The sequence below is a fragment of the Procambarus clarkii genome, chromosome 56 (assembly GCF_040958095.1).
Source record: "Procambarus clarkii isolate CNS0578487 chromosome 56, FALCON_Pclarkii_2.0, whole genome shotgun sequence".
Taxonomy (NCBI): domain Eukaryota; kingdom Metazoa; phylum Arthropoda; class Malacostraca; order Decapoda; family Cambaridae; genus Procambarus; species Procambarus clarkii.
The window spans coordinates 13,390,601-13,404,463 of NC_091205.1; the positions used below are offsets into that span (position 1 = coordinate 13,390,601).

Here is a 13,863-nt window from a genome sequence, read left to right on the forward strand (position 1 = left end):
ACAAGCTAGGGTAAAGTCTACTAGGAAAGGGACACTAGCAAGGACTCTAGGTAGCTTACTGGTACTACTAGGGCCCACGTGGTTCCACTGGGATCCCTTAGAGTAACTTAGCAATATAAACACTAGTGATGCTCTATACACATTACTACACATGTATGCCAGAAAAAGAGAATACAGCACTTTACGTAGCTTGGTAAACTAGACACAGGATAAGGTAAGGGAGAGAAGTAGGAGGAAGGAGAGTGGGATGCAGAGCAACACAGTAGAGATGTTGACACCACGACGCCTGCCAGAGAAGGCCAGCCTCGAGTCTCGGCTTTCTCCAGCTGACTCGCTGCCGGCGACTACTCAGCTAATCGTACAGCAACCCTATATCCAAGTTTACTCAGGTTTACTTTACTAATACTTTCTAATCATTTGTAAGCATAGTTGATGCCTATTTTATTAATTAATAATCAACCACAAGCTCAGTCTTTAAATGCTCTGTGAGAAACAAGATTCGTCTTGCGTCTGGCAAGGAAGATACGAACAAAGATGCGTCGACAAGTGCCTCAAATAATATAAAGTCATTTATTTAGCTCAATTTGACCTCTGGTTTCCACTGATGAACCCAGGGTCGTAACACGTGGGAAAAAAATACCTATTGCATATACTATAGAAGGTATTATTAAGAAAACAAAGAATTTTGCTTAATAACAATTGTTTTAAAATATTTTATTAATAATAATTTAGAATTTTCTTCATAAAATTGAATAATTTTAATTGAAAGTTAAGATATAATATACCACTCTGGATGATCAAGGTCGGTGGCCTGGTCGCCATGTGAGGGGCTGCCAGTGCCAAAAAAAACATAATATCGACCATCGGTAATATCGACCACCAGACCGGTATACGAGGCTCCAGATACCGATCTCCCATACTGGTCGTTATTACCGGCAGATCGGTATAAAGAGGTTGTTAAATTGAGTGGATACTGTAGAAGAAAAACAGAATGCAGATGTTGTATACACAGACTTTGCAAAGACATTCGACAAATGTGACCTTGGAGTGATTGCACACAAAATGAGGTCAATGGGTATAACTGGTAGAGTAGGACGCTGGATACTCAATTTCCTGTCGAACAGAACAAAGAGTAACAGTCAATTAAGTAAAATCGAGTCTGAGCGCAGTTAAAAGCTCTGTACCTCAAGGTACAGTCCTTGCACCACTGCTGTTCCTTATTCTCATATAAGATATAGACAAAAATACAAGTCACTGCTTCGTGTCATCCTTTGCAGACGATACAAAAATCAGCATGAAAATTACCTCTGCTGAAGACATTGAAAACCTACAGACAGACATTAACAAAGTTTTCGATTGGGCAGCAGAAAATAACATGATGTTTAACTGTGATAAATTCCAGGTACTCAGATACAGCAAAAATGAGGATCTGAAACATAATACAGGGTACAAAACACAATCGAATCTGCCCATTGTAGGAAAACAGTATGTCAAGGATTTGGGAAATATAATGATGTCCGACGACCTAACGTTTAGGGAGCATAACCCAGCAAATATTGCGTCAGCCAGAAAAATGATAAGATGGATTACGAGAACCTTCAAATCCAGAGATCCCATCACAATGGTTGTACTCTTCAAATCACTTGTGTTGTCCCGTCTTGAATACTGCTCCGTACTCACTTCCCCCTTCAGAGCAGGAGAGATTGCTGAAAAAGAGAGAATATAGAGAACATATACGGCACGCATAGATGAGATAAAGCACCTAAATTATTGGGAGTGTCTCAAAGCTCTCCAAATGTACTCACTAGAAAGGAGATGAGAGAGATGACAAATAATTTACACATGGAAAATACTGGAGGGACAGGTCCCAAATCTGCACAGTAAAATAACAACGTACTGGAGTGAACGATATGGAAAAACATGCAGAATAGAACCAGTGAAGAGCAGAGGTGCCATGGGCACAATCAGAGAACACTGTATAAACATCAGAGGTCCGCGGTTGTTCAACGTCCTACTAGTGAGCATCAGAAATATTGCCGGAACAACCGTGAACATCTTCAAGAGAAAACTAGATTGTTTTCTTCAAGGAGTGCCAGACCCACCAGGCTGTAATGGGTATGTGGGCCTGCAGGCCGCTCCACGCAACAGCTTGGTTGACCAAACTCTCACAAGTCAAGCCTGGCCTCAGGTCGGGCTTGGGGAGTAGAAGAACTCCCAGAACCCCATCAAGCAGTTATCAAGTCTCACCAGCTTTCCCCCCCCCCCTCCTCCTCCTCCTCCTCACCCTCCCTATACACCCACACCGCTCCTCCCTCCTGCCTCCCATACACCAACACTGCTCTTTCCTTCCGCCTCCCTCCTTACCGTTTCCCATACGCCAACACTGTTCCTCCCTCCCTCCTCCCTCCTTACCGTCTCCCGTACCCCAACATGAGTCTTCAGCAAAGGTGAAGTGCAGTTAAATGTTCACTTATTTTATTTATGGTTTATATTTATACCCTATTGTCTTGTGTATGAAAAATATGAGTAGTATTCTGTATAAAATGTATTTTTAAGTTAATATTTTTGGGGGTGTGGACTGGATTAATTCAATTTACATTAACAACATATATATATATATATATATATATATATATATATATATATATATATATATATATATATATATATATATATATATATATGTATATATATATATATGTATATATATATATATATTAGTATATTTTGGTAGCAGTCTTTCCTGTAGACATATATTATTAAATATGACCGAAAAAGTAAGATTAATAATTCTAACACGAATTTTCTCAATCTTTCGTACATTATGCTTCACTGTTGGAGGTAAATCAAAAATCACTTCTCCAAAATTCATTTTTATTTCTAGTCTGACGCGACACGGGCGCGTTTCGTAAAACTTATTACATTTTCAAAGACTTCACAAATACACAACTGATTAGAACTTGCGTTTCCCTGATTTTATATCTACATTTGAGTGAGGTGGGAAGGATGATGTGGCATTACATTTGAGTGAGGTGGGAAGGATGATGTGGCATTAACACAAGACAGAACACTAGAGGATATTAATAGGGTATTAAAAGTATCAACACAAGACAGAACAGAAACAATGGGTATTGAATAGAAGTGTTTGTAGAAAGCCTATTGGTCCATATTTCTTGATGCTTCTATATTGGAGCGGAGTCTTGAGGTGGGTAGAATATAGTTGTGCAATAATTGGCTGTTGATTGCTGGTGTTGACTTCTTGATGTGTAGTGCCTCGCAAACGTCAAGCCGCCTGCTATCGCTGTATCTATCGATGATTTCTGTGTTGTTTACTAGGATTTCTCTGGCGATGGTTTGGTTATGGGAAGAGATTATATGTTCCTTAATGGAGCCCTGTTGTTTATGCATCGTTAAACGCCTAGAAAGAGATGTTGTTGTCTTGCCTATATACTGGGTTTTTTTGGAGCTTACAGTCCCCAAGTGGGCATTTGAAGGCATAGACGACGTTAGTCTCTTTTAAAGCGTTCTGTTTCGTGTCTGGAGAGTTTCTCATGAGTAGGCTGGCCGTTTTTCTGGTTTTATAGTAAATCGTCAGTTGTATCCTCTGATTTTTATATATATATGTATATATATATATATATATATATATATATATATATATATATATATAAATATGGAAGGGAGTACCACCTCTAGCTGGAAGAAGGGGGACCCATAGCCTCGGAGGAAACCACGCATAATGCATTAGAGGGAATGTTTAGATCCCCTCCAATACAGTTTCTGTGTGCTTTTCTCCTACCACCCCCTTCCTTTTTTATTTTTTGTGCTTTATTATGCATTTGATGGTTACAAGATATACATGGGTTGATACAAAAATAATAATGTAAAAAGGTGCTTAAAGGTTATGGATCTCTTGAAAAACACAACAATGGGAAACATTGATGAATGTCACAGACGGGTTCGATCATTGTTGCAAGTCAAACACTTCTTCGAATTCCTCTGAAGTTGGACTAGTGCCCAAGACGCAACAGGCATTTCCCCTCTGAATCGCAACACTGAGGCGCTGGAACAAGAAACTTTTTGCTCTCTGGTCTTTTGTAGCGCTGATCAATTTGTCCCTTAATTCCTTCAGGAACTTCAATGCACATTTTCCCCACGAACCGAGGGTCTCCGAGCCGATCGAAACAAAGCTGTAGCAGTGTGCTAGACCTCTGTATTTAATAATTTTCTGCGATTCCCTGAAAGAAGCAGCACCACCGCTTTCACGTGTGCTGTAGTGGAGGTAGGTACTGGCCAGTGTGGCAGCGCACAGCGCACGTGTAGTCCCGATATCAGTCCCGATATCACTACAGCGCACGTGTAGTCCAATTTTTTTGTATATATATATATATATATATATATATATATATATATATATATATATATATATGTCGTACCTAGTAGCCAGAACGCACTTCTCGGCCTACTATGCAAGGCCCGATTTGCCTAATAAGCCTAATAAGCCAAGTTTTCCTGAATTAATATATTTTCTCTAACTTTTTTTTAATGAAATGATAAAGCTACCCATTTCATTATGTATGAGGTCAATTTTTTTGTATTGGAGTTAAAATTAACGTAGATATATGACCGAACTTAACCAACCCTACCTAACCTAACCTATCTTTATAGGTTAGGTTAGGTAGCCGAAAAAGTTAGGTTAGGTTAGGTAGGTTAAGTAGTCGAAAAACAATTAATTCATGAAAACTTGGCTTATTCGGCAAATCGGGCCTTGCATAGTAGGCTGAGAAGTGCGTTCTGGCTACTAGGTACGACAAAGTGGCCTCGTAGCCTGGTGGATAGCGCGCAGGACTCGTAATTCTGTGGCGTGGGTTCGATTCCCGCACGAGGCAGAAACAAATGGGCAAAGTTTCTTTCACCCTGAATGCCCCTGTTACCTAGCAGTAAATAGGTACCTGGGAGTTAGTCAGCTGTCACGGGCTGCTTCCCGGGGGTGGAGGCCTGGTCGAGGACCGGGCCGCGGGGACACTAAAGCCCCGAAATCATCTCAAGATAACCTCAAGATATATATATATATATATATATATATATATATATATATATATATATATATATATATATATATATATATATATATATATATACATATATATATTGTCGGGGTTCACCATAAGAGGGTGAGCAACAGTATACAAGATGTCCTCTCAACGGCCGCAATATTAGCGATAACCGTTACTCACCGTAGTCCTGTGGGTCTTCACTCTATCCTCGCGGCGCCACTGTACGCCAGGAGAGTACACCCGGTCGATCTCCAATCGGCCTCTTTAATCAGAGAATGAGTGGGGACACAGTTTGCTCTCTCCCACACTGTGTGCCCACCCCGGCAAGGACTCTACTACTAATTGCAAGGTCGCCAACTGGTGTTTCCTGTGTCCAGTAACACGTCAGTGGTTTCGTGGAATTGTGGTAACAGCGGCAAGAACACACTCAATAGATCTGATATCAGGCAGGTATGTATCTATCACTCTCACCTTTGGAATAGTTAGGTAGCAGCAAGAATTATGGAGGGGTAATACAAACGAGAAGGAATTTTGTAATTTACTTAAAACTCAAGAGATCATATTCATATATCCACAGGCGAACAAGTACAAGCAGAAGTCGCTCTCTCTCTCCACATATAACTTGGGCACACTATATGGCAACACGCTCTCCCCCTCGCGTCAGATGTCAAAATCAGCTGAGCGATTCTCACCGCGCGAATGTTCGTTTATCTGTTTGTCTGGCGTGAGACGCCTGTTTCTTTAAATTCTCAACTATCACTGTATTAACACACAACACGATTACTGCTATAATGGCAATAGAACGCAGATGATTCACTGCACTGATCTTGAGCTCAATCACATATTTCTATATTAATGAACATAATAATTCACTATCATGGCGTAACACACTGTACTTCATATAATGATAACGAATGCTACAAGATATAATACTGGAGTTCTCAGTAATTCCTTTCGTAGGCGAATATTCAATTGATCACGGCACACATGAGAAATTATTCAACACACAAGCATGTATATATATAGATAAATCATAGATATCAATAATAGTAATAATATCAATACTGGGCACATAGCCTAACACCAATAACTGGTTCACTTTATATATATATATATTCTCTGGCATAAGTTATACCATAAATGTCACATGAAAGAATTCATCAACTAACACAGCAAACTCTTCAATAATAACACAGGTGTATCCACACACCGCAAATATCCTTTGAGAGCTTTCTACAGCCCCACTTCTCACAACTGTGTCCTACCGTGACATTGGTGAGCCTTGCTCACGACGTGAAAGATACTCTGACTGAACATATATATTTATATATATTACCTGACTAAAGGGAAATTGGGAGGGAAACTAGAATCACCTACTTCCACCTATCCTCCGGTGAGAGTTGAGTTGTAGCTCCTGGACCAGGCTCTCGCCTCGTGTAGGGAACGCCCCCACACACACACTGTTGTGTCCTCCAGGAACCCAATCAACGTCCCAAAATATACGCGTCGTCACCGTGTTCTGTCCTCCGCAGGTCCGTGCTACTCCTCAACGTCTTGTAGGGTTGGAGTCGGTCTCCCGGCCGTCAACTTCTCCTCCCAACTACGGCTGCCAACCTACGTCTCGGCTGTAGTCGTCCGGATTCCCAATTAGTATCTTTTAACCGCTTCCCAGTGGATTGGCCCAGCCGCTACGTCGTCACTGTGAAGCTATCAGACGTCCCAGACGATACTGCCTAGACTTCACCTGCACAGCACCTGACCTTGGAGCACTTGATGCTCAATATTCCGTCAATTCCCTCTTCTGTCCACACATGGAATGAAGGAAGACCTCTCGGCATACTTGCAGACTACGGGTGACGCGTAAGATCCACGGGATCGGGGGTACAACTGTCAAACTGACAGGATCAACCTTTACACATCCGTCCACCTTGACATGTCGTGTCAGACTGATGGCGCCACCGTGGCGCTATGACCGGACCCCCCTTCCTTCGTGACGTCAAACTTGCCAAGGGAGGTTTTCATTGGCTCCCTGTGCCACGTCTCTGACAGCGACCAATCTGGTGCCACTGATGTCACACAGTTTTGGCGGCAAAACGGAGGGGCCAGCACCATATTGGCTTCCTAAAGGGCCTATACCACAGGCCAAAATACTTTTCTTTCCCGAATTTCTCTTTAATGCGTGAACACTCCAAGCTGCCACACATATCAAATTGTAGCCCGTAACGTAGAGAATGCTCGGGTAAAGTGGACATGACTCTTACAGCAGGCGTGGGAGAAATATAAGGGGGGGAACACTGTCACAATATATATATATATATATATATATATATATATATATATATATATATATATATATATATATTCACTATATATATTCACTATATATATATAGTGAAATGCCATGCAACCTCTGAAGAGACAACTAACACAACACCTATACCCCCTATTAGACTATTTTACAGGAACTTCTTTTCCACAGCTCATAAAATGGAGGAAAGGGTCCTGAAAGATATTGTTAATAGAAACGTTATCCCTACAGACAAAAATCAGAGGATACAACTGACGATTTACTATAAAACCAGAAAAACGGCCAGCCTACTCATGAGAAACTCTCCAGACACAAAGCAGAACGCTTTAAAAGAGACCAACGTCGTCTATGCCTTCAAATGCCCACTTGGGGACTGTAAGCTCCAAAAAACCCAGTATATAGGCAAGACAACAACATCTCTTTCTAGGTGTTTAACGATGCATAAGCAACAGGGCTCCATTAAGGAACATATAATCTCTTCCCACAACCAAACCATCGCCAGAGAAATCCTAGTAAACAACACAGAAATCATCGATAGATACAGCGATAGCAGACGGCTTGACGTTTGCGAGGCACTGCACATTAAGAAGTCAACACCAGCAATCAACAGCCAATTAATGCACAACTATATTCTACCCACCTCAAGACTCCGCTCCAATATAGAAGCATCAAGAAATATGGACCAATAGGCTTTCTACAATCACTTCCATTTCAATACCCATTGTTTCGTGTTCTGTCTTGTGTTGATGAAATTAATACCCTATTAAATACCACCTCACTCCATCCACCTCACTCAAATGTAGATATAAACAAATCGGAGATATGTAAGTTCTATTCAGTTGTGTATGTGTAAAGTCTTTGAAAATGTAATAAGTTTTACGAAACGCGCTGAAGTGTCGCGTCAGACTAGAAATAAAAATGAATTTTGGAGAATTGATTTTTGAATTACCTCCAACAGTGAAAAGAAATGTACAAAAGATTGAGAAAATTCGTGTTAGAATTATTAATCTTACTTTTTCGGTCATATTTAATAATATATATATATATATATTTATATTTATATATATATATATATATATATATATATATATATATATATATATATATATATATATATATATATATTAGTATATTTTGGTAGCAGTCTTTCCTGTAGATATATATGTAGTGGAGTCTTGAAGTGGGTAGAATATCCACTTCAAGACTCCGCTCCAATATAGAAGCATCAAGAAATATGGGCCAATAGGCCCTCTGCAATTACTTCCATTCAATACCCATTGTTTCGTGTTCTGGCTTGTGTTGAAAGTTTTTTCACCTCATCCAAAACTGTTGTAACATATCACCTCACCCAAATGCAGGTATAAAAAATCGAAGATGTTTAAGCTCTATTCAGTTATAAGTTGTGTGTGTGTGTAAACTAAAGTCTTTGAAAATGTAATAAGTTTTACGAAACGCGCTCAAGTGTCGCGTCAGACTAGAAATAAAAATGAATTTTGGAGAATTGATTTTTCATTTACCATCAACAGTGAAAAGAAACATAAGATCGAGAAAATTTGTGTTAGAATTATTAATCTTACTTTTTCAGTCATATTTAATAATATATATATGTATATATATATATATATATATATATATATATATATATATATATATATATATATATATATATATATATATATAAATAATATACAATGGGGCCTCGACTTCCGATACTAATCCGTTCCCAGAGACGGATCGGAAGTCAAAATATCGGAAGTCGAAGCAAATTTTCCCAGAAGAAATAAAGGGATTTGAATTAATCCATTCCCCACCCTCCAAAATATTAACATAAAAATACATTTTATACTGAATACAATGTTTTTTCTAACTACAATACAGTACCAAATTTACTCTTATCTTTATGGAGGGCTCTTGATGGCATATGGAAGATGGTGATGGGGAAAGAGGAGAGTTGTTACTGTTTGGAAGGGGAGTCCCCTTCCATTATCACATCAGGCAGTGATGTTTTCTCTGGGGTACTCTCTCTCCTACGTTTTGCCTGAATACAACTAGGACCTGGTTGTGGTTCAGTGCTTGTTTGTCTCGCTACAAATTTGTCAAGAGACATTTGTTTTTCATTCGTTTTAACATTTGTCTGTAATGATGCATCACTTTAGCACCCATAATGTCCTTTTTCTTAACTAGTATGGTGGATATCGTTGACTGAGATTTGTTGTACTGCCTAGCCAGTTCACCTACTTGCACAACATCTTCATATTTATGAATGATCTCTTGTTTCTGCTCTATGGTCATTCTTACATGGGATCTCATATGTTGAGCCTTACCACTGACTTTCCTGGGACTCATGGCGTATTATATAATAATTACTTTAATGTTCAAAATGCAAAAAAATTACCACAAAAGCGGAATTTCTTATAGGCGCGATCGTCACTAAGCGGGTAACTGTAGTAAACTGAGGCAGGTCGGACTGCGTGACAGGGAACCACGCGCTCGGCCGACCCAAACGTGTACCAACAAATATCGGATGTCGACGACACCATGAGATGTCGAGTCGCATTTTTTTATGAAATTTATATCGTAACTTGAAATTATCGTAAGTAGGGGCAATCGTATGTCGAGGTGCCACTGTATATAACATACTAGCTGTACCCGGCCACGTGTTGCTGAGCCACACCCTACAGCAACCTTCCCCTGTCTCCCAGTCCTCCCCACCATTCCCCCCCCCCCCCCCCCCACCCGTCCCCTAATCCTCCCAACCATTCCTCACTTCCTCGTCCCCTTGTCCTCCTAACCATTCCCCACTCCACCGTCTTCTCGTCCTCACCACTATCTCCCACTCCCCCGTCCCTTCATCCTCCCTACCTTTCCCCACTCCCCCGGCCCCTCATCCTCCCTACCATCCCCCACTGCCCTGTCCTCCCCACCAATCCCCATTCCCCTGTCCCCTCGTCCCCACCATCCCCAACTCCCCAGTCCCTTAGTCCTCCCCACCATTATCCCCCCCCATCCCTTCGTCCTTCCCACCATCCCCCACTCCTGTCCCCTCGTCTTCCCCACCATTCCCCACTCCCTCGTCCGATGCATTCTCAAATGATCTGATGTTTCCATCAGAAAATTGGGAACATCAAATGATCTGATATTCCCATCATTGAAATATAAGGAAATCAGTTAATAAGCGAAATGAAAAACAATGAAAAAAATAAAAAATAAACTATACTCATGAAATGAACGGTATGGTAAACAACACAGCTCAATTCCAAAGCAATGTCACACAAAATAATTAAATCAAAATTAAAATAAATTGCAATCTATGAAAATTCAATTTATCAGTGCAATCTGAAACATGGAAATGGAATTGTAACATATTTAGCATAGTGCGTGTTGCTATTACATGGAACAGATGTTTAAAAAAAATTTTTTTACGTGTCACAGGTGTGGCATCTATATACAGTGGTACCTTGGAACACGAGTAATTACCTAAGTGAATTACCTAAGTGTAGTTACAGGATGAGAGCTATGCTCATGGTGTCCCGTCTTCCCAGCACTCTTTGTCATATAACGCTTTGAAACTACTGTACTGACGGTCTTGGCCTCCACCACCTTCTCACTTAACTTGTTCCAACCGTCTACCACTCAATTTGCGAAGGTGAATTTTCTTATATTTCTTCGGCATCTGTGTTTAGCTAGTTTAAATCTATGACCTCTTGTTCTTGAAGTGCCAGGTCTCAGGAAATCTTCCCTGTCGATTTTATCAATTCCTGTTACTATTTTGTATGTAGTGATCATATCACCTCTTTTTCTTCTGTCTTCTAGTTTTGGCATGTTTAATGCTTCTAACCTCTCCTCGTAGCTCTTACCCTTCAGTTCTGGGAGCCACTTAGTAGCATGTCTTTGCACCTTTTCCAGTTTGTTGATGTGCTTCTTAAGATATGGGCACCACACAACAGCTGCATATTCTAGCTTTGGCCTAACAAAAGTCATGAACAATTTCTTTAGTATATCGCCATCCATGTATTTAAATGCAATTCTGAAGTTAGAAAGCATTGCATAGGCTCCTTGCACAATATTCTTTATGTGGTCCTCAGGTGATAGTTTTCTATCTAGAACCACTCCTAGATATCTTTCTTTATCAGAATTCTTTAAAGATTTCTCACATAATATATAGGTTGTGGGGGGTCTATGTTCTCCTATTCCACATTCCATAACATGACATTTATTAACATTAAATTCCATTTGCCAAGTGGTGCTCCATCTACTTATTTTGTCCAGGTCTTCTTGAAGGGCATGACAATCATCTGAATTTCTTATCCTTCCTATTATCTTAGCATCATCAGCAAACATGTTCATATAATTCTGTATACCAACTGGTAGATCATTTATGTACACAATAAACATCACTGGTGCAAGAACTGAACCCTGTGGTACTCCACTTGTGACATTTCTCCATTCCGATAAATTGCCTCTGATTACTGCCCTCATTTTTCTATCAGTCAGAAAATTTTTCATCCATGATAGAAGCTTACCTGTCACCCCTCCAATATTTTCCAGTTTCCAGAACAACCTCTTATGTGGAACTCTGTCGAAAGCCTTTTTTAGGTCCAGATAGATGCAGTCAACCCAACCATCTCTTTCCTGTAATATCTCTGTGGCTCGATCATAGAAACTGAGTAAATTCGATACACAGGATCTTCCAGATCGAAAACCATACTGTCTGTCTGATATTATATTATTTCTCTCTAGGTGTTCTACCCATTTAGTTTTGATTAGTTTTTCCAATACTTTCACTATTACACTTGTCAATGATACAGGTCTATAATTGAGGGGGTCTTCCCTGCTGCCACTTTTGTAGATTGGAACTATGTTAGCCTGTTTCCACATGTCTGCTACGATTCCTGTACACAGGGATGCCTGAAAGATCAGGTGAAGTGGAATGCTGAGCTCAGATGCACATTCTCTCAGAACCCATGGTGAAACGCCATCTGGGCCAGCTGCTTTGTTCTTACCGAGCTCCTTGAGCATTTTTCCACTTCGTCTCTAGTCACCTCTATGTGCAATATGTTGTTCTCTGGAATTCTTATTGTATCTGGTTCCCTAAAGATTTCATTTTGTACAAACACACTTTGGAACTTTTCGTTTAGTGTTTCACACATTTCCTTTTCATCTTCCGTGAATCTATTTCCCATTTTCAACCTCTGAATATTATCCTTTACCTGCAATTTGTTGTTTATGAATTTATAGAATAGACCTGGTTCTGTTTTACATTTGTCTGCAATCCCTTTTTCAAAATTTCTTTCTGCCTCTCTCCTCACTGCCGTGTAGTTGTTTCTCACATTTTTGTATCGCTGGTATGTTTGGGGGGTTCGGCCTCTTCCTGTATTGATTCCATTTTTATGTCTTTTGGTCTCTAGCCCTCTCGCAATTTCTATTGAACCAATCCTGTTTCCTAGTTCTGCATCTCTGTTTTGGTATAAATTTTTTTGTGCCTTTATCATATATTTCACAAAACTTGACATACATCTCATTCACTTCCTTGCCTAGCATCAAGTCTGTCCAATTATACTCCCTAAAAAAATTTCTAAGCTCTCACTTCGATCTCACTCCATCTATGTTGGTGTATGCAATCTTCAGGAACTTGTTCCCCCTCTCCTTATTCTTCACTCCCCCTCTCTCTATTGATTTTGTTGGTTTGCCTTTATGTCCCACTTTACTGGTTTGCCTACCCCTATCACTTTGTAGAAAAAAGAATTTATTTCTTCTTCATTCCTGCTCTCATTTAAATGTTTTGCCTCGGCGAGGTTCAGTTTCAGCTTCTCTCTATCTTCTTTTGAAAGATCTCGTCTTAACGACCACCCTTTCCCATCCTCATCACTTTGCAATTTTCTAGCATTCCTTAGTACTTCTTCCATCTGTTTGGCACCGTTTAGGGTGATCCTCAAAGGTCGATCTTTCCCTTTTACGTACCTGCCTATTCTCCTGTAGTCGCACACATTCTCTAAGGTTGTAAGACCATCCACGAGGCCAACAATTTTATCTACTACTTTAGCTTCTTCTACAGCTCTTTCTGACCTAGATGTTATCGCCTTTTCTTTGCAGCCAAAAATGATCAGGGACTTAGTCCGATCAACTGTGTTTTGCACCAACTTCGGGTTAGATGCCAATTCTTTTCTCACTTCCAGCCTAATGTTTGTTTTATCTTCGTTGCTGCAGTGTTTGATTTCCTTTACTGCTTCTTCTATTTTTTCCTTCTCCTTGGCCACTTGTGCATAAGTGAGTTGCATATCTTTCTTGCACTGTTCTATTCCCTGTGTAACTTCCTCCATCTGTGCTGACAAAAGCTGTTTCTCCTGTTGAATTTCCTTGCCTAACCTATTGTAGTCATTTATGTTTAAATTTACTTTAACATCTTCCAAAGCTATTTTTAAGAGTTTATTTTCTTCTTCCATGGCTTTGCAATTTGTTTCCAATTGATTCTTATCCTTGCGCAAGTCTTTCACTAAA

At 40.0% G+C, this 13,863-nt stretch overlaps 1 protein-coding gene across 3 annotated transcripts in view; it reads left to right on the forward strand.

The window, feature by feature from the left end:
• Positions 1–13,863, forward strand: part of LOC123770843 (uncharacterized) — a 223,535-nt gene that overhangs the window by 22,170 nt on the left and 187,502 nt on the right. Inside the window, exon 2 of one of the 3 annotated variants that reach the window (XM_069305726.1) lies at positions 6,590–7,296. The exons of the other annotated variants lie outside the window; for them this stretch is intronic. Coding sequence (XP_069161827.1) covers positions 7,289–7,296 — 8 coding nt within the window. The 5' untranslated portion in view covers positions 6,590–7,288. The remainder of the gene's footprint in view (positions 1–6,589; positions 7,297–13,863) is intronic. 3 annotated transcript variants of the gene reach the window in all.